Source organism: Filicampus tigris, chromosome 12 (genome assembly GCF_054856515.1).
Source record: "Filicampus tigris isolate MCC_2025a chromosome 12, RoL_Ftig_1.0, whole genome shotgun sequence".
NCBI lineage: Eukaryota > Metazoa > Chordata > Actinopteri > Syngnathiformes > Syngnathidae > Filicampus > Filicampus tigris.
The window spans coordinates 23367968-23389419 of record NC_141228.1 but is presented as its reverse complement, the minus strand read 5'-3'; the positions used below and the strand labels follow the sequence as shown (position 1 = coordinate 23389419).

The following is a 21452-nucleotide window of genomic DNA, read 5'->3' as shown; positions in this document are numbered from 1 at the left end:
CGCCAAGGAAGTCCTTTTCTTCGGAGACAAGACGAGTCGGCCATTTTGACAAAACGTGGAGTGTTATTGCGCATGGCCGAATTGTTCCACTTTCAAATCCAGCCCTCCTTGAATCCTTTCCTACCCGCATGTACCGAAATCGTCTTTGCGACGAGAAGCGTTCGGGACTTTGTTAAACGCGCTCCAGCATTTTCCGACTTTGCGCAACAGTGAGGAACGTTCCAGGACGTCTCGCAACATTCAACACAACATTCGTCAAATATCGTCAAAGATGGACAAATATTTCGCAATATGATATTTGAGAACATTGTACAACATGCGTGGAGGACAAAAGGATGCTGACAGATGTTGGCGTCGTTAGCAAGTCGCTAACGTGATCAGTCTTATTGGAGTGTGTGTGTGTGTGTGTGCGTCCGTGCGTGCGCGTGGTCTCCTCTTACACTTGCTGCTTGCCAGCCGTCACATTGAGACACTTCATGGCACGGTTGTGTCTGGTGCGACACACGCGCACACTCGCAGCTGATTGTTGGTCAGTTGCTGCGAGGAAGGAAATGTGGACTGTCAACTTGTGCTTCCTTTCCACAAAGTGGGACTGAGTTCACTCCAGTCAACACAAACTTTAGTGACTTCAACACAAAGACTTTCCAATAAAAGTGGTTTGATGCGTGGGGGGTGCTGGGGAGGCCGCGTGGGTGGGGGCTGGGGGTGGGGGCGTGCTGGATTCTTTGGCGTGCATCCAGGAGGTGAAAGAAGACACAAAACGCTGATTGTTGTGTTGTTGTTGTTGTGTTGTTGTTGTGTGCCTGCAGCTGCTCGTCAGATGTTAGCTCTTAATTATTGATTGGGGGGAGCAGGTGGAGGGTGGGGGGTGGGGGGGGCTGTCTAATGTTCAAAAGTCATCCTCCGATGTTTCCCATCATGCACCTGTCATCGTAAAAGGAAAAGCAGAGTTCTGAGAACCAATCAGGGGCCTTGCGGGAATGGAACCGCGCCCCCCCCCAGCCTGCGCTGCACACGGACGAGGAACACGCCTCCCCCGCCATACGCACGCGCACGCATGTGTGTGGCACTTTAGAAGACAAACAAACACATGTCCTGCTGATGGACAGGATTTCCACGCAAGGACAGCAGGGGTCGTCCCCCATTCGCACGCACGCGCGCACACGCACACACGCACACAGACGCACGCGCGCACACAGGCAGACAAAGTGCGGCTTCCCGCTAATTAAATTGGGTCTCCGTCCATTAGACGGATGGACTGAGCGCAGCTGCTGAGTCAGCGCAGGTAGGACAGGTCCTCCTCGTCGTAATGGTCCTCCCCCGCCTCCTCCTCCTCGTAATGGTCCGCAGAGCAATTCATTTGGCCCCGCCCCCCGCGTCCTCAGGTCAGCGCCGCCTTTCAAGGATGCAGCAGTGATGGCAGGGGGCGGGGCAATAATGTGAGTGCGTGCGGGGGTGGGGGGTGGGAGTGATATGCTAATCGTCTTCAAGTTCAAACGTCTTCTTAACTTCTGCACTTGACCACCTCAACACCCCCACAGGAAAAGACACACCTTAGGGCCGACCGCACTCCGCCCCCGCCCCCACATCCCCACGCCCCTCGAGTCAGGAACTCTTCGTTCAGGACCCCTCCAAGCCCACAACTCAAAAGAGACATCTGACAGCCCCCCCCCCAGAGGGACGCAGGTCGCAGGAAGAACAATTTAGGAAGTGACAGCCAGTAAACATGATGCATGGTTAGAGGCGGGGTTGGGGGGCAGGACTGCCGACTTCAGCATTCCCCACAATGCGCTGCGGCCGGCTGGCCGGCCACCTCAACCTCAACAAGTTGCTGCAAAGGGTGGCAACAGTCGCCGAGGCTCATGGGAAATGTCGCCCGCTCACCAGAATCAAACGCCATCATCATCATCTTCATCGTCGTCGTCTTTTGCAACGTCACCGTCTTCCTTTTCATCAGCGGCAGCGGCAGCATCTTTGTCCTTACAATCGTCATCATCATCAACTTCAACGTCATCGCCGTTGTTATCACTGGCATCTCTTCATCATCGTCATCATCTTCATCTTGGTCCTCGTCATCATCATCTTCATCTGTGGTGAAAAACGATGGATGGAAGAGGAGCAGAAGGATGGATGTGAAAGGACGAACGGCGGGAAACGAGAGGGAGGCTGAAAGGAGGAAGAAAGGGAAGAAGGGCCGGATGAAGGCATGCGAAGGAAGGGAAGGCAAAGGAAGCAAAAGGAAGGAGGGATGCGAGGGATGCGAGGACGGCACAAAGGCTGCAAGCAAGGATGAAGGGATGAAAGAGAAAGTAGCGCATCTGTCTGTTTGGTTGCAGACTCAAGTGACTTTTTGCCCGCTTTGCATCTCATTTGCATAACGTGTTGATGCTCTGGTGACATCGGCGGAGGGGCGGGGCTTGTTTCCCTCCTTCCTCATCTCCTTTCCTCCTTGCGTCCTTGCCCTTCCTTGTTGTGACCTCGCCGGCTTTTGACGAACTTTAGGACGAACGTGCGCACTTAGTTGCCCGCAGGCGCTCTTAACCCTTGCCCCCCCCCACCTCAGAACCCCCACCGTCCCATTGCACTTCAATGGTATCTCCTCCTCTTCATCTGCCTCCTACTGCTCTTCCTCGTCCAGACTTTGTGTTGAGTTTTGCGGCGTCATCCAACTCAAGCGTGACTTTCATTTCCATTTGGCCCCTCCCTCGTCCGCCCAACCCCCCAAGACTGATTAAAACTGCCTTTGACACTTTCACACATCCGCTATTGACTTTCAATTCATCAAAGATCGTGTGCGTGTGTGTGGGCACGCACACACTTTCGCACACACACGCGCACACAATTGAAAGTATCACAGGTTCGTTCTGTTTGTGACTTTTGAACAGCATCGTGTACTTTTGTGTACATCGTGTACCGGTGAGCTGTTTGTTGATTCTCACACATGTCTGACTTACAGTCCACGCCTACACGCGCATGCGTGCACGTTCTGTCAGGTCCCTGAGAAAGCGCTCCATAGCCGATGCTTCATTCAGCACGCTTGCTACTGACACACTCGCTGACTGGCTGCGTGCGTGTGTGTGTGCGTGCGTGTGTGTGTGCGTGTGTTCGTGATAGATAGGTAGAGTAGTGGCGCCATATGAAGGGAAAGCCTATGGCTGCTTTCTCTCCTGCTGAGTTGGGAAACTTTAGACACACACGCACACAGTGAGGTGGTTCCTGTGAGGACACACACACGCACACGCACACACACGCACGCACACACACACACACTCGGCAAGCGCCAGCCATGGGAAGGTTCCCCGCTCCTCATCCTTCCTTCTGACTTTTTGCGTCACAACTCTGATAAAAAACATAAACATTTACTCTTTGCATTTTCAACATGTAAACATTAAAGTCGACTGAAATGTGAGAAAACGGCCGCCCCCAGAGATGGCTAAAAACGGGCTCATATTCCACAAAGGCAATATTCATCAGAATGCCGTGTTTCAACTCGTGGGCCTGCGTGGATCGTATTCTGTTTGGGTTGACTTTGTCTTTAAGATTTGATTTGTTTATTGACTTCAGCAGCGATAATAGAAACGGCAAATGGAGGAAATTCAAGGTGACAGTGTTGTCAAAAAAGGAGCGAAAAGGCCCAAAATGTACAAACCAGGGATCGGTGCATGTGCACGTATGCTTGACACAAGTCAGCAGGAGAGAAAGTCTGCAAGAAATGTTGAATATGAGGAAAACAATTTGGGGTGACAAGAAAAACGGTTTGCCAATGTCTGCCGAACATTTGCGACCTCCAACGAAAAAACAACATTCACCTCATTTGCAAACATTTGCAAACACTTCGCCACTCAGTGGCATACTATGTGCGCGTGCGCGTGCGTGTCCCCAAGTTGAAGCGCTGGCACGCTGCAGCTGGCCTGCGACGCTCGGCCATAAATGAAAAGTGTCAGGAAGACTCGGTGGATGAAATTTGCTAGGAGGAGCTGCGGCGTGGGCCTCCTCCATGCAGGGAGGTGGGGGGGCGGGGGGGGGGGGGGTAGTAGAGGGGGGGGGGGGTCAAAGAACAGGAAGGCTTGTGGGGGGGGAGTTAAGTCGCCACAGGGCTAACACACAACAGGAAGTACTTCAACATGAAAACCCCCCTCACCTTCTCAGCCCCCCCCGCCCACCTCCACCTCCTCCTAAATCCTATTGCCTACAGCAGACAGTGTGCAGTCCCCCCCCCACCACCTCCCACCCCCTCGTGTAAGACCTCCCTTCTCTCTCCCTGAGAGCCCGACAGGATGAAGGAATTCGACTTCATGGAGCGTTTTCCTCCTGGGGGGCTACAATCCCCTCCTCCCTTAATTCTTAAAACACTTGTAGTACCGATGTGTGTGCGTGTGGATGTGTGCGTGTGTGCGTGTGTCAATATCTATGTACGAATGTGTGTGTTTGTTTGTGTAACAGTGTCAGCCTGCGTGTGTGCGAGACTGGGTACACACGCGCACACAAACGCGTTGGTGTGTGGGACGGAAAAGTGTATCTGCGTGTGCGTGTGTGTGTGCGTGTGCGGGTGTGTGTGTGTGTGTGTGTGTGTGTATACACCAGCAGCAGAGTGCACAGCGGTTAATGAGACACTATTGACTGATTGTCCTCAGCCAACCACCACAAAACATACACACGCACGCACGCACGCACACATGCACAAACACGGTAGAAGTGCTGTGATTGGATGTTTAGTAATGCACTTTTCAGGTCAAAGTTGACATGTAGAACGTTGTTGAGTTGTGAATGAAAAGCAGCTGCCTCGTGCGTGAGCGTGTGCATGTGTGTGTGTGTGTGCGCGTGTTGTATTCATAATTTAGATGCAGCTCTCACTCAGGAAGAGATGTTCTCTCTCTCTCTCTCTCGATCGATTGTTTTAATTGCTCTGAAGATGCTAACGGCTAACACAGATGTCAATGCGCCGCTGGATGTGTGTGTGTTGTTGTGTGTGCGCGCGTCCGCTTCACTGGTTGTGTGTCATGGGGTCGCTCGCTCGCTCGCTCGCACGCATCCCATAGCTTTTCGGTGCAGCCGCTGAGGATCAATGTTCCCGCAGCAGGTGGCCGTGTTTGTGGACAGGAAGTGAAAAAAGTCATAGTGGGCTTCCGGGGGCTTTGATGGGTGTGTGTGGGGGGGGGATTCACTTCAACGGATTCCACTGGTTTGTGTTGTGTTTACAGATCAATTGCGTATGGTTGTATGTTGCCAATTAGCTGCTGGACATGTGAGCACCACTGGCCCACTTTGGTCTTTTGTGGGGGGGGGGGTCACATGGGTGCAGAGCTACGCGTGTGCATGTGTGTGTACATAGCTGGGTGTGTGTGTGCATGCAGTCAGCTGAGGTGACAGCAGCCGCTAACACAGAGTGTAGAAAGTATTAATATGTATATATATAAATGTGTATATGCGTGTGTGTATGCTGGTCCAATCGTAAGGCATAACGTCCAAAGTGTAAGTCGGTCGTGGTTATTCACGAGTGGCCACTCCAAGTTGATCCAAGGCCACGTCGACGTCCTCAAATCGGCTTTTGTCCCGCAATCTGCCGCCGGCGCGTCGGCCACGTCGCACCTGTCGCCGCTCATCAGTCGGCCCCCCTGCGGGCTCCCCCCGCCCCCTCCCGTCGCAAAACGGGACTTGACCTGATCCGCTGTGGCCCACAGGCTCCAGGTCAACTTTGGAGAATTGCTCACTTGGAGATGAGAAAACGTTTTGCAAAAAGTTCAAATGTGTCGGTAAAATATTTGGAATTGTTGATTTGGGTAAAATATCGATTCTCATTTTTAAACCGCATTCTTTAATATGAACAACAAACCTTTTAATGAAATGTAAATTGATTACTAGGTTTGATTTTATGAACAATAAATGACAAGATAGTATCATAAAAATGCATCAAATTGAATAATAATACTAATTTATTCATTACCATAAATTGACTAATGATTTAAATCGGAACATGAATAAAAAGGAAATACAAATGAATGCAGTAGAAAATATGAAATGGTTTCTTATAATAGAATGAAGTATATTTTGAAAAAACGAAAAAAGGCCCAAATGAAGGCAAGAAATTGAAAATGAATTTGAATAACTTCACCTCACAGGGTTCATCAAGTCTATTATATTTCTCCCCTGCACGTATCGATTTGGTAACGAGATCAATCGGGCCATGTATGTAAGGGGTGAGCCTGATGCGCTTTGTCGAGCGCGCGAGAGCGTCGGCGAGCCGGCCGGCGGGCCGTCTTAAGTGCTCCGCATCGTTTGTCTCACAAGTCAGCTGGCATGTGAGAAACGGCCGCTTCCGTCGTTAGCCGGCCGTGGTCTCCATCACCCCAATGGGCTGAGTCACTGCAGCGCGCCAATGTTAATGAGGGCCGGCCCCGCCCTCCGCCTCAGACTCCCCCCATGAAGCGCACACACACACACACACACACACACACACACTCCCTGCCATGCAGCTCTTATCTCAAGATGCAGCACATCATCATCATCATTGACTTGTTCAAGCGTCGCCGACACTTTACGAGCCCCCCCCCTCCCCCCAGCACTGCGACAACAAGCCCACCGACGTGTCCAACATGGCGCTAGGGTGGTGCGGCTGACAGGAAGTACATTGCGAATGCCGACAGGAGGTAGATTGGCTGTAAGCTGCATCAAGCAAACTCGAACCGGGCAAGACACGTGCAGACTCACGATGGACCGGAAAATATCCATTTTCAACGCGTCGATATTGAAATGTTGCTGAATCGATTGTTGAATCCGTTTGTGGCGACAGGCGCCACCTGGAGGTGACGTGAAACAACATAACGAGCATCGTTAGCATTAGCATCCTGTTTTAAACACAATCATGGCGTAAGCGTTGAGCATACTCAACCTTCGACGTGGCCGCCCCGCCCGGCCCCGCCCGGCCCCGCCCGGCCCCGCCCGGCCTCGCCCCGCCCTTGTAGCAGCCATAATCCCCCCCCAAGCAGACAGGAAGCCGCATCTCCAAATCCCGCCACAATAATGCGCCTCGCCTTGAGGAGGATCAGCCTCCTTATCCTCAGTAAGGTTGTTAGCGGCCACCTCAAGACGCACGCTAGCCGTGCTGGCAACCAAACGCTGCGTGTTCAGATGTCTGCATATCCCATAACGTCAACTTGATTAGTCCCACAATGGAGAAATTCACAACACGCACACACGTGTTGTAGTTGACTCTCATGTGACGATTGACGGTAGACTCTCCCGGTTCTCACTTGCCATTGACACATCACGGTAGATTGTGACGGTGTTCACGTCACGGTTGACTCTTATGGTTCGTACAGACTCTCGTGATTCTCGCGTTGACAGGTCGACTCATGATTCTCATGTTGTGGTTGACTCTCCCAGTTTTCATGTCACGATGGACTCTCGTGATTCTCACATCAACGTCGTGCTTGACTCTTCCAATGCTCATTTGGCAGGTGACTTTTGTGTTGCGGTTGACTCTCACGCTTGCTTTGACATAATTGCCGCATGTCTAGCTCTGACATTTTTCGCACACACGTTCCTCTCATATCGTAGTTGACTCATCTCGTTGGCTCTTGTGGCTTTCATGTTGTGGACGATTGGTGCCGCTGACTCGTGGTGCTCTCATGTCAACATTTTGTGGTTGACTCATGGCTCTCTCATGCTTGACTCTGGTGGTGGCAGACTCTCGTGGTGATTCATCTCATGGTGATTCTCATGCTTCTCGTGTTGTAGTTGACTCCCTGTCATGTGCTGGACTCCTGCTTCTCATGTCATGGCCTAACTGAGTCACCTAGCTGTCACGTTGTTGACTCTTGGCACGCTAGTTGATTCTCGTGTCAATGAAGTCAATGGGGCTTTTGACTCCCTTGGCTCTCATGTCATTGACTCAAGAGAGTCTCACATTGGGCTTGACTCTGAAGTCGACTCTCACACGTCTCGTATGTCGGGTGACAGTCGAATCTCACGTCTTCGCTCTCATGTTGGAGTCGACATTGACTTGATGGTTTGAGAGCACTTTTGGTGCACTAACGCCCCGCCCCGCCCCGACGGGCCCCTCCTGCTGTACAGATGCCGCTACAGATGGGAGCCACGTACCTGCCTGCGTTCCCCCACTGCCGCCCCCCTCCTGATCTCCTAATGCATAAATATGTAATTTGTTCATCTGTCTGCATGAAATATGGATAATGAGAAGAAGCACACGTTTGCTATTGTCTTTCGCAGGGTCATTAGTGGCGCTAACAGTCAACGCTAACCATGCTAACATGTCACACGATGCTGGCAGGGATGCGCTGACATCTCAACGCCAATCACATCTTGCAACGCTTCACCTTGACCTCCATGCTGCCCGTTCACCCAAACTTTATGTCAAAAAACTTCCTGATGACATCCCGCACGCTCGCACTTGCGCCGGCTGTCACTCAAAGTTTGTTGATGCGATGACGTGTCGAACGTAACGAACGAGCGAGCCAGATGGAGGCGACGCCGTCTTTTAATTCGTAGCTTTTATTAATAGTAACGAGGACGCCGGATTAACTTCCTGTTTGATGTTTGCCAACGCCATCATGCTGCTTGTTTGTTGCCAGCCGGGGGAGTACGCGTTCGTGCGTGCGTGTGTGCGTGCGTGCGCGCGCACGAGCCCGTGTGTGCCAGTCACAGAGAGAAAAGGTGTGTGCCTGTGTGTGTGTGTTTGTGTGAGCGTAGCAGTGAGGGGGTGTGAATGCGTGTGCATACCTTTGTGTGTGTATGAGTGTGCATCGGTGTGTATGTGTGTGTGTAAATGTGTGTTTGTTCTTTTGTTTTTGTGTTTGTCAGTAAGTGCGCGTACTTTTGTATTGTGTTTGTTTGTGTGTGTGCGCACGCTAGTAAGTGTGCCTGTGCCTTTGCGTGCGTGTGTGTGCGCGCGTGTGTGTTTGTCCGCCTCTAAGGCAGAAACAAATGAAAGAGTCGCCGCCTTGACTGCTGACCTTTGCGCGTTTCTTGGCGCCAGTCCGGCATGTACTCGGGTCGTGACCTCAAGTGGCCTCGCGGGTTCCGATGGGCCGAGCAGAGAGCACGACGAGAGGGCGGCGAAAAAAGCAAAAAGATCATTTAGCGCCCACTTGTGGTTTGAAGTGAAGTGATCGCGCGGCTGACCTGCGGGTGACGCCGCCAAGCGCAGCCAAGCGCAGCCAAGCGCAGCCAAGCGCAGCCAAGCTTTGCGGGAATCGTGCATGTGAGCAACGTGGGAAGAAAAAAGTTGAGTGAGGGAGGGTGGAGCGTACGCGCGGGCGCGTGCGCGAGCGCGAGGGCGCGTGCGCTCCATTAGGGAGTTAGTATAATTATGGAAAGTGAAGCAGCGAGCGATCGATGCGCACATTCATCAATGGGACTCCGCCCACTGGACGCACGCTTGGCGCAGGCCGCGCCCGCCCGCGCGCACGCACGCACGCACGCACGCACGCGTGCTCGTGCCCGCTCGGGCACTGTTGCCGTGTCAGCGTTTTACAGCTCGGGCTCCAAACTTTGCCGTTCATGCCGTCGACGGCAGCTCCAAACGTATCTGTTATTTCTTGAAAAACACGTCAGCCTAACTAAGCCGTGTAAAAAAAAATGAAACGAGGTGGGTGGAAAATCCTTCACCGAAGACGATTTTTCATGGAATCGCTACTTTCATGTTGAAGGATATGGGGGACTTCATATTAGCCAATATGTTAGCTCGATGTTAGCCAAGTGATTATTGTATCGCGTATGGAAAATTATGCTTTTATGTGGATTTGTATCTTAGTGATAAATGGATCACATAGTAATTGTGTTACACATTTTTGGTCATCATGTAAAATTAGCTAAATATCTTTACACATAAGCAGTCATATAGTCAATCGTTAAGACGGAAAACTCTTTGTGTCTTGTGTAGCCTCTGTCATGTTGCGCTCAAAAACAGTTCAAGTCTTTGACAATTTGATCCCTGAGGTTTCTTCACAATTAACGCTCTTCTTCTTCTTCTTCTTCACAGACTGCACGTAAATATGTATGTCCATTTTTTTCCCCGATGAATTGGTATTTAAAAAAAATTTTTTCCATTTCCATCTCCTTATTGAAAAACGGCACAATTTCAACTCGACCGTGCCGACAATGCACGCACGTAAATGAATTGATCTAAAACATGTCAGAAAATGGGCCAAAATATTGATCATTGTTGATTGAACGCAATCCTAATCGGGCCGCTCGCGTGGAGAAGGACTCAAATTGCAGAAGAAGGAGCGTTGAGGAGCAGACAGCAGGAGTGCCGCAATTTCAACTCAAATAAAACCATGACGCCATGACGTTGTCAATTCATTGGATAATCGATGAGTTCAGAAGTCATCAAATCATTGCTGCACATTTTTTATATACATAGCAAAAATTGGGAAAAAAGATCAAAAGTAAAAAAAACGGTGTTCTTTTATGTTGCTCGACTGTCCGCTCAGCGAATCCGTCGTGTGTTGCTGACTTTTGGGATTCATTTGTTGATTTGCTCCCTGAGGCGTCGCATTATTTACATTTCCGTCTCGGTGAAGAGTGGAGCGTTTTTGCCGTGCGTGCGTGTGTGCGTGCGTGCGTGTAAGATCTTCGAGGCTGAAGTACATCAAATCAATGGCAGAGGTCAAAGTTCACACACATTTCCACTCATATTGGCTCATTTCCACGTTGGCCTTCTCGTTGTTGCTCGTAAGGCGACTTTGTGCGCGCGCACGTGTGTGTGTTGTGCTGGCGTGTGTGTGTGTGTGTGCGCATCTTTTGTTCTGGCAGAAGGTACAAGATGGCAGCCGCTCAAAGGAAACAGACACAGACTTCAAAATGGTTGCCAATGATTTAAGATGGCTGCCAGGCTGCAGAGTGAAGGCGCCCAAACAAAACACACACACGCGCACACACACATACACACACTCACGTAAGAGTCTGTTTAATTGTGTGTAACATCAACGTGGCTGTTACATGGGTGTTGCTTGTGTGCGTGCATTTATGTGTGCGTTGGACTGTTGTGTGTGTTGTGCGTCAACTATAAATAAAAAGGCTTCCACAAAATGGCGGCTGGTCGGCGACGTCAAAATGGCCGCTCTGATTTATTTTTGGGGAGGTGTTGTTGTGTCTGCTCGCACAATATGTGCGTGCACGCGCGCGCGTGTGTTTGTCTGGCATGGGGCCATGCCAAGGATGAAGATGATGATGATGACGATGAGGCCTTCATCCTGAAGGGTTGCCTGGAAACCAAAATAAAAAAAACAAGCGCACCCTCTGTCCCCCTTTTTTTAAATCAAGTAAATTATATTATATTATACTATATTATATTCTATCTGACCTGATCCGTTGCGCTCGTTTCCGTTGGGCCGCCAGTGGGACGGTGAGTGCGCGCGATGTTCAGTTAGCGAGCTCTGGCTGTCCAAAGGTCAAAGGTCAAATCTCAGAGAGGAGAGGGGGCGGAGCTCGTCAAGTTCCTCCGAGTCTTTGTGCGCTAACAAGGCAACGGCGGGAAAGGCGTCCACATTTTGTGAACAGTTGACATGGCAACAAACCGCATTTGGAATTTTGGAATTGAAATGATTGGCGTTCCGCTACAGTATCTCATTTGATTGTGGGATATTCTGCCTTGCAGTGTTGCTGCAAATGTTTCTTCCGAGTTGATCAAGATGGGCCGATAAATCATGAAAGCAAAATAGCAATCTACAAATGTGCTCGCTGACCTCACAGGAAGTACATGAGTGGGGGAGGCGGGGCCCGCATCCTGATTGACAGCTGTGTTGATTGTGTGACTGCTGCCTGATTTGTGTCCCGTGTGTGTGTGTGTGTGTGTGTGCGTGCGCTCATTTGATTAAAAGCTGGCTGCGATCGATAGCAGGCAATGGCAGGGTGCGTTTGTTTTTACGCTGGGTGTCGCCTGACCGGCCGGGAATGTCCCAACAACCAAGTCTGACGGGAGATCAAAAATATGCTCGTACGGGATCCTTGTGTCAAGATCTCACTCCATTTATGGCTCTCTTGGCTTGATGATGTACGCACACACACGCACACAGACGCAAAAACACGCACACTAGTAGCACACAAAAGACAACACTCAGACACACACAGAAAGGTATTACACTCAATGCACACACACAAGACACTCTCACACACACACAAACACACACACACACACGTACACAACATACTACCAGGTACTTGCGCGCACACACATTGAAATCACACACACGCTGGATGCAAAAGTGTGCTTTTACTTTGAAGCCTGCTGGAGCACAAGAGCACCAATTGAACGAGGCTTTTATTTTGAAGTGTGCGTGGTTCCCTGATGGGGGGGGCTTAGGGGGGGGCAGATGGGCCACTCTGCTCCCACGCCTTATTAGCATAATTAATTAACCTGGACTTGGGGGGTTGACGGATGAATGGAGGGGGGCGGGGGCAGTGTGTGAAAGTGCCCTCCAACACACACTCATCAACACACGCGCACACACCTCCCTCCTCCTGTTGCCATGGTTACGCCGATGCTTTTTGTTTTAGGTCGCTCAAGCACACACTCTCATAGAGCAAGAAGAAGGCGTGTCACTTGTGTTGAGTGGGAATTTTCCCAGAATTGTTCTTTGTGAGCATGCGTGTGTGTATTTGTGTATTGTGTGTGTGTAGGTGTGCGTGCGTGCGTGCGTGCGGCATTGCGGCCTGTCCTTTGGCGTGCGCGCGTGCGTGCGTGCGCGTCATCAAATCATGTTTCTCATTTGTAATATTTCTTCTCTTGAGTTGCTGGACGCTCAGTCGGAAGTGTTGCCGGGTCACGACCTTTGCTCCGTGCGACCGGGTCACATGACGCGCATCACATGATTCACACGTGTGCGTGTGTGTGTGTGTGTGTGTGCGTGCGTGCGTGCGTGCGCGTGCTGTGCTTGCAGAGGGCGGCCAATCCGAGAGCCCAAACCAGGCCGGCGAGTCGGACATCAAAGAGCAGAGCGAGAACGGTGAGTCGCGCGCACAAACACAACAGCTTGAAGGCATCAAATGGAAGAAATGAGACGCGAGGTCCGGCGACCGAGTCACATGACTTGGACCCCCCCCGTCCGCTTATGTTCTGCCTTGTGACTTGCTTGGCAAAAGACTCAACTTGACTTGGACCCTTGACAAGTCCTGGTGTTGAAAATCTTTTTCTATTTATTCAGATGTCGCGTGCCTTAATCTTTCTTGTGTGTGTGTGTGTGTTTCAGGTCATTTGGGTTTCCAGGACAGTTTTGTCACTCCGGGAGTTTTTACAGTTTCCGAACTTGTACGAGTCTCACAGAGTAAGGAAAAGAACACAAACGCTGCTCCTCATCTTACGCACACCAAACGTGCTCGTGTGCGCGCGCGCGCGTGTGTGTGTGTGTGTGTGTGTGTGTGATGGATGGTGCTGTGGTGCTAGTGGGCGGGATCAGGCAAGGGGGCGGGGCTGCGAGTATGCTGACAGGCACTTTCCGGCGGCGGCAGCGATCGACAGGCTGCCTGCCATAGATCTCGCTCTCTCTCTCTCTCTTTGACGTAGATCTCGGCGTGACTCGCCCTCGCTGGCTCGAGTGCGCGTCTGCACTTTTTAAAGGTCGTCGTCCTCGCGCACCCCCTCGTCAAGCTCCCGCAAAGCCTCACTCACTCGCACACTTTCAGAGTGCCGATTGGATGCGGGCGATGACGACAGAGCAAAAAGTCACCTGCCAAGTTGTCATAGCAACCGCTGCCCCGGGATGGCGTCGTGTGACGCCATCCAAACTTTGGTGCGCGCGTGTGTGTACAGTAAGTGTGTGCGTGCGCGTGGGTCAGCAGATTTGCAGTGATGCGGCTGTGGTGGAATCTTTTCTAGCGTGCTTGCGTGCGTTGGCGTGTGCGCGGACATTCAAGTGAAAGAAGAAGACAACGTGGTGTGTGAGCAAACCTGAGGTCAATGCGCACAAGCTGGACACACGAATAGGGACAAGCAAGCGCAGGCGCACGCCCGCATACATTTCCACTGGTATGCATCAGGTGACCTTGGCGTTGTTCAGCCATTACACAATCATTGGCAGGCCGGTGGAACGAGTGTGTGTGCGCGTGCGCGCGGGCGTATGTGTGTGTGTGTGGATCAATATTCTATTAAAGCAGCACAGAGGTGGGGGGGGGGGGGCAGGGTGCGGGGGCGGGGTCAGTGATGTAGTGTACTTAGTGTAATTGGTCACTTGAGTGAAGGCGTACGCCGCGTTGACTTCATCATCCTCATCCTCGTCCCGGTGATGACGCCCGCCGCTCCCTCGCAACTTCCTCTTAGCTGCTTCCCGTTAGCCACATTAGCGCAGCCCGCAAAGATCGTGCGGTGTTGAAAGTGACAATTCTAAAAAGATATATTTTCATACTCTTGAGAATAATACGCAGAGGAAGGTACGCATGTGCGCGCGAGAGCTTTGGCATCGATACAAAACAAGCAAGTGAGTGAGAGTTGATATGATATTAGACATTGGGATTTAGGGATTAAGTTGACATGAAGGCAAACATGCCCACGCACGCACGCACGCACGCACGCACCCCCTCACACACACACACACACACACTAAACAGATCAAATGGGAAATGACCCACTTGGCACCCCCTAGTTGTAACTCACACACACACTTTCCTTCCTTCTTCCTTCCTGCTTCTCACAATTATTACAAAAAAAGATGTCACTTTTCTGTCATATTTTGCTTTAATAGCCTCACTAGATAATCTGATTACAGAATGTATGTAAATGTAATCTGTTGTACGACTTTTAGGAAAGATGTCATTCCTGTAAATTGCCGTTGCTTTCGGGATTATTGATGATTAGAACTTTAGTTCCGTTGGAAAAAGACTCGGATCGTCCACTCGACCATGTCGCAGGCGCTCCGGACGTTTCCGACGTGCAAATTGCGGAAGGTCTTCTGACGGACCAAAGCGAGCTGGGGGAGCACATTAGCGCCACGGGCGGAGGCCGTCGTTTTCCGACGCGCGGCCGACTCGCGGCGGGCCGAGCTCGGCTAAGCGCCGGCGCCGGCGATGGCGCGCCTGCCATCCCGTCCGATGGCGGCAGAGGGCCAAGCCGGATGCCCGGCGGCCGCCGGCGCTTTGCTCTCGTTTCTGCTCCCTTTTCTTGCTCGCGCTCTGCTGCAACATTTCGACACGGGCAGCTTTGCGCATGCAGTGGTTGCAAGTGGAGCAAAAAAAGCGGGCGGGCGGGCGGGGCGGGCAAATGGCCCGAGTTGCGTTGGCTGACTTTGGGCAAGTCGCTGACGTGCTCGCACGCGCACCTCCAAAGCAAGAGCCCAAACGCCGCAGTCATGTGGCGCACACAAACAAAGACTTTGAGCGCGACCACACGGCAACGTTGACTTTTATCCTCATCCAAACCCAACAATTCACACTCGCACATGAAACTGCCAAGTGTGCGCGTGTGCGTGTGCGCGCGCGCGCGCGTGTGATGGATGGACAGTGCTGAGGTGTGCAGAAAAGTCTTGTGTAGCCAGCAGGTCTTGTCAGGACTCCTCCTCCTTTCATCACACCATCCTGTTCTCTGTCAATAAAGCGTTGGGGAGGGTGTTGGGGGGGGGAGTAATGGAGGGGGCGGGGGGGCGTTTGTCTGGAGGTTCGGGGCCGGACGCATGTTGAGGTTTGGAGCTGATTGTTGTTTCTCTTCAGCACATTTGACATCAAACCACCTCCGTTTTTTCCTCCCCCAACTTTATTGAAGCCGTACCACAATTGCACGTCGTCCACTTCGTCGAACACCTTCCTTCTTCCTTCTCGACTTCTTTCTTTCTTGCCTTCTTTCCTTCCTTTACCTCCAGACCCTCTTCCTTCCTTCCTTCCTTCATTACTGCCTTCCTTCCTTGCCTTATTTACTTTCTTCCTTCCTTCTTCCCTTTCTTTTTTCTTCTTTGCTTCCTTCCTTCGTTCTCTTCTTTCCTTTCTCCTTCCCTTCCTTCCTCCTTTCCTTCCCCCTTCCTTCCTTTCCTTTTTTCTTCTTTGCTTCCTTCCTTCGTTCTCTTCTTTCCTTTCTCCTTCCCTTCCTTCCTCCTTTCCTTCCCCCTTCCTTCCTTTCCGTTCTTCCTTCCTTCCTTTGCCAGCTTTGCATCCACTTGAGTAAACAAACCTCTGCCGCCTTCTTTTTGGAATAAAAGTCGAAGTAGCAGGCGACGCACGGCCACCAGGCGATGAGTGTGACCACTTGACCACAGCACACACACTGAGAGGTGGCATCTGTAAAGCTGACCCGACCTGCTGGGCCTCTTACTCTCAGAGCCTAAACTGTGCGTGCGTGTGTGTGTGTTTCTGTGCGTGCACGCGTGCGTTTGTCAGCTCCCATCGCCGCCGGCACGGGTCCAAACTTCTCGCTGGCCGACCTGGACAGCTCGTCCTACTACAGCATGAGCCCCGGTGCCATGAGGAGGCCCCTGCCCAGCACCTCCTCCTCCAGGTACGCACACGCGCACACGCTGGCATGTTCACAAGCAACTGCCTGCCTGCCTGCCTGCCAGGCCAGCACAATTGTTTGGGGTTGTTTTGTTTCAAGCAAACCGCCACAAAAGTGATTTGAATGAAAGACCTTCAAAAAATGAAGTGCTCTTCGGAAGTATCGCAAGAGGGTATATTGTAGACTTTGCTTATTGTGGGCGTGGCCTGGAACGATGGCATGGAGGCGGGCTTACAGTGAAACGCTTGGATTCCAGTCGACCCGCGTCCACCGCGTGCTTGTCTTGAAAAGGGCCAGCAAAGCCAGCAGAATACACGTGCAAAAGTCATCTTTCAACCGAGAGTTAACAGTTCGACGTGTGCGTGTGCGTGCGCGCGCGTGTGTGTGTTCAGCTCGGCCAAGCGCATCAAGTGCATGGAGGAGGACGCCGACAGTCCTGGCGAGGACTCGTATTATCCGGCTCAGGGCCGCTCGCCGGGCAGCGTCAGCCAGGCCAGCAGCTGGCACGAGGAGCCAGGTAGCGTCGCCGTGGCAACAAGCACACGCGCACAATCTTCATGGCGAAGGGAGTGTGTGCCACACACGCACACACACACACACACTTGATGGGAACCCGCGTGTGAGACGGCGTGACGTGTCGATGAGTGGAACGTTCACAGCGCTTGTCTTCTTCTTCTTCTTCTTCTTCTTCTTCGTCTTCTTCTTCTTCTTCTTCTTCTTCACTTTTTGGCTTGTCATTGTTTGCTGACCGGGAAAGCAGGATATAAGCTACGCGGCTCGCTAGCTAGCTCCTTCATCTCCCGACAAGGTAAACAAATGCGCGCTCGCAAACCTGCGCTCATGCGCTTCCTTCCCACCTTCCTTCCTTCTTTTTCTCCTTCCCTCATCCTTCAAATTTCTTCCTTCCTTCCTTCCTTGCTATCCTTCATTTCCCTCTTTCCTGTTCTAAGCCTTTTCTCCTTCCATCCTTCTTTTCTGTCCTCATTCCTTCTTCTTATCTCCTTTTCATCCTTCCATCCTTTTTTCCATCCCTTTCTGCATTTCTGCTTCGGTCCTTCCATACTTCTTTTCTGTTCTTTCTTCCTATCTCCTTTTCTTCCTCCCTTTCCTGTTCTCATTCCGTTGTCCTTCCTTCCTTCCTGCTGGTCTCCGTTTTTTCCTGCCCTTCTTCCTTCTTTCCTTGCACCTTTCCACCTTCCTTACCACCCCTGCCCCTTTCCTTCCTTCTTCTCATCCTGTCTTCCTTCTCTCCTTCCTCCTTTGTTCCAACATCACCCCCCCTCCCCCCACACCTCCACGCATTCAGACACAGACACACGCGCATGCACGAGGGAGAGTGAGAGTTGGAAGTGGGCAAGTGAGTCTGCGTCCGTCCCTCCGTGGCTTTCGCGTGCGCTCGTCCAATGGCGTCCTCTCGCGCCGCCATTGCATTGACATGGGCGTCCGCCTGTCTGTGTGTCCGTCCGTCCGTCCGCAGCCAGCCCGCACGCGCCGCCCTCCGGCCTGCACTTCTCGTCGTCGCCCATCCTGCAGCAGCCCGCCTCGTACTTCTCGCACGCCGCCATCAGGTACCACCCGCAGGACCCCCTCAAGGACTTTGTGCAGCTGGTGTGTCCCGACTCCGCCCAGACGGCCGGACAGGTGGGCTTCCTCAACGTAAGGCACGGCGCGCACGCAAACGGGGAGACACACATGCACACGCACGCACGCACACACAAACACACACACACACACACACCCCCCGACGTGCACGCAAATGCACGTTCGCAAACACACACTCCCATATGGACACAACACAAACACGTGGACAAGCTCACACACGTATGCTGACAAACATATATGACATTTATCAAATTGGCTGCATGACAGGAGTCCAAAAATACAACTGGTTTGTGAAGCAAATTTGTAGCTTCATTTTCCCATCACTAATATTTGCATGCATACACAGACACGCATAATCACACACGCATACATGGACACACACACAAACACACCGGTGTGGTTCCCCAATGTAGGCGCATACACACAGGCCATATATAGACACACACGCACACTTTTCCCTATGGGGGGGATGCACTGCAGTATTTGTGTGCGTGTGCGTGGTCAGATAGTTGATATACGTGTGCGTGTCTAGACACCAAATCAATACAGTCCTCTCATACGCACCCACAGCAGCGTGAGTGACTTGTTGTTATTTATTACGCGAGTCATTACTATTATTAACCCCCCCCCCCCCTCCTGCCCCCCCCCCCCCTCCCCAGCCTAATGGTAGCTCCCAGGGAAAAGTCCACAATCCTTTCCTGCCCACGCCCATGCTGCCCCCCCCTCCGCCGCCACCCATGGCCCGGCCCGTCCCGCTGCCCGTCGACGCCAAGCCGCCAGCCACCTCCTCCGCCGAGGGGGGGGGGTAACTCGCCATCATCGCCCAGTGAGTACGCGCACGCACGCACGCCCGCACACGAATCCACACAGTTAAACACGCGCATCGCAATCATACACGCAAACACGCACACGTTACACACACTCCAACACACGCACATTGCTGACGACATTGCGGCACGTCGAGTGTGTGCCGTTGTCAACAAGAGCGCGGCTTGCGATCGTCCAGTCACGTCAGCGTTTTTAGATGTCGTTGTTGGCACTTGACTTGCGAGGCCGACGCTCGGCTTTCATTTTTGCGCTAAGCTACGCTAAGCGTCAGCCGCAGCAATTCTAAAAAGTCACCCGAAAGTGACTTTGGATGTTTTCCATGTGCTCCTCAGCGTACTCGGCCCCGCCCGCCAGCTCTCCCGCTCAGCGATTCGTTAGCGTGGGGCCGCGAGACCCCGCCTTCAACATCCCGCAGCAGCCGCAGGTAAACGCCCACGCCGCTTGCACAAAGCCCGCCCCCCTGATGCTAACATGCTAACAACACTTAGCTGATGGTGGTCAGTCAACGCAACGCGTTAGCATCCACTGTGTGTGTGTGTGTGTGTGTGTGTGTCGGCATGTGATAAAAAGTTCACGGGAGCAGATATGAGCGGGAGAGTCCATGGGGAAGAGTTTTTTTGTTTTTTTTTTAATTGAGCTGACCTCCAAAATGGGAGCGATACAGGAGTGTGAATCATCCCGAACGGACGCAGGACGGGATGGGACAGGACAGGATTGTTTTTTTTTTTATTATTATGGTCCGGGATGGGACAATAGGTTTTTTTTTTCTGTGGGAGTGAGATGGGACGGAAGTGAAAATCCACTCCTGTGTCACCCTCGAGTGTACGGTAATACCGTCACAAGTTTTAGACTCATTTTGTAGCTTGCGTCGCCCACCGCCAGTCTGACTCGTAGCCCAAATCCATGATCGGTGTTTATTTACCTTGTAACCAAGTTCAAATGGGTTACTACCTGTACTTTTGTCCCAAAAATGAAACATCCAATGTCATCATAATTGTAAATGGTCAATAAATGGTTAGACTGGCTTGAGTTGCAACGCGATTGGCCATGGGCTGTCACGGGACCAGTTGGACCACTTAGACGTAATCATGTCAAGTTGAAAACACACAACTACACATTTATAGGTGCGATCCAAAAAAGATGTATTATTATATTAGGTCCTTATGCGCTGCAGTTTTTTTTTTTAATTGTTTTGACGGCGTTGAAGTGTGACTGCTGCTATTTTTAGACATCGCAGGTGACCGCATCATTGTCATCCGGCCAAGCCTAATATTCGCGAGCGTGTCAGTGTTAGTGTGTGAGTCGGGGTGCGTGTGTGTCGGAATTAATTGGTGTGCGTTAGTGTGTTAGTCGTCTCATGTGTGTTGCGTTAGTCCCTATGCGTGTTATCGAGGTAATATGTGTCAGTGTTAGTGTGTGTGTTGGAACGTTGTTGTTAGTGAGTGGGAGTGTGTTTGCGAGTGTGTGTTAGTCTGTTAGTGTATGTGTGCGTGTCTGTGATGGTAATTTCATTTAATTTGATTTCAATCATTTTGATTTCCGCACGGTCGCCGACTGGTTAGCACGTCCGCCTCACAGTTCAGAGGTCGTGGGTTCGATCCCGGCTCCGTCCTCCCTGTGTGGAGTTTACATTCTTCTCCCCGTGCCTGCGTGGGTTTTCTCCGGGTACTCCGATTTCCTCCCACATTCCAAAAACATGCATGGTAAGTTGATTGGACACTCTAAATGGCCCCTAGGTGTGATTGTGAGTGCGGATGTTTGTCTCTGTGTGCCGTGCGATTGGCTGGCAACCAATTCGGGGTGTCCCCCGCCTACTGCCCGAAGACAGCTGGCACTGGCTCCAGCACACCCGCGACCCCTGTGAGGAGAAGCGGTACAGATAATGGATGGATGGATGGTTTGGAATGGAGTGGAGTTGTTGCTGCTGATTTGTGGAACGCGTGGCACCCGTGTGGAGTCGCGCAGCCGAGGGGGGCGTGGCCCATCACTCTGCGTCGACTTCAGCAGCAGTCGCCTCACTTTTCGCATGTGCTCGCTGTGGCTCTGTGGCCCTGTGGGCCGTGACAGTGCAAGTCCTGAGAAACATCTGATTTTAAATTCATGTCAGCCTTTTGGTGGCTTCCGCGTTTGCCACAAAAAAAAAAAAAGTCTGACTGAAGATAACTTTGCTTTCGGGGGAAATGTAATATAATGTAGTAGTGCGTCTTAGTGTTTACGTGCGTGTGTATATTTGTTGGTGTGTGTTAGGGTTGTGCTGTTAGTATGTGTGCAGTATGTGATACCGTGTGTGACGTGTTATTTAGTGTACAAGTGTGTGTTAGCGTTAATGTTTGTTCATGTTTTGGTTAGCGTGAGCATGCGCGATAGTGTGCGTGTGTCAGTGTCTGGGTGTTCATGTTTGTTAGTGTATCCTGGGACGGGAGCGTAAACGGTGCTGGCTGGCTGCTCATCGTCATGGCGACACACTGGCCTGTCTGTGCATTCCTGCGGGTGTGTGTGTGTGTGGGGGGGGGGCAGATGGCCCCTTCTTTGTGAGGGAAGCGGGCACGCTGCCCAATGCGGCCAGCAAGGTGGTTGTCGTGGGTGACCA

At 51.8% G+C, this 21452-nt stretch overlaps 1 protein-coding gene across 1 annotated transcript in view; it reads left to right on the top strand.

Moving 5' to 3' along the window:
• Nucleotides 1-21452, top strand: part of nfia (nuclear factor I/A) — a 48265-nt gene that overhangs the window by 18903 nt on the left and 7910 nt on the right. Inside the window, 9 exon segments of the mRNA XM_086047939.1 lie at nucleotides 12900-12965; nucleotides 13209-13283; nucleotides 16318-16435; nucleotides 16825-16949; nucleotides 17193-17240; nucleotides 17910-18088; nucleotides 18694-18831; nucleotides 18833-18860; nucleotides 19195-19286. Of these exon segments, the coding sequence (XP_085904065.1) occupies nucleotides 12900-12965; nucleotides 13209-13283; nucleotides 16318-16435; nucleotides 16825-16949; nucleotides 17193-17240; nucleotides 17910-18088; nucleotides 18694-18831; nucleotides 18833-18860; nucleotides 19195-19286 (869 nt within the window).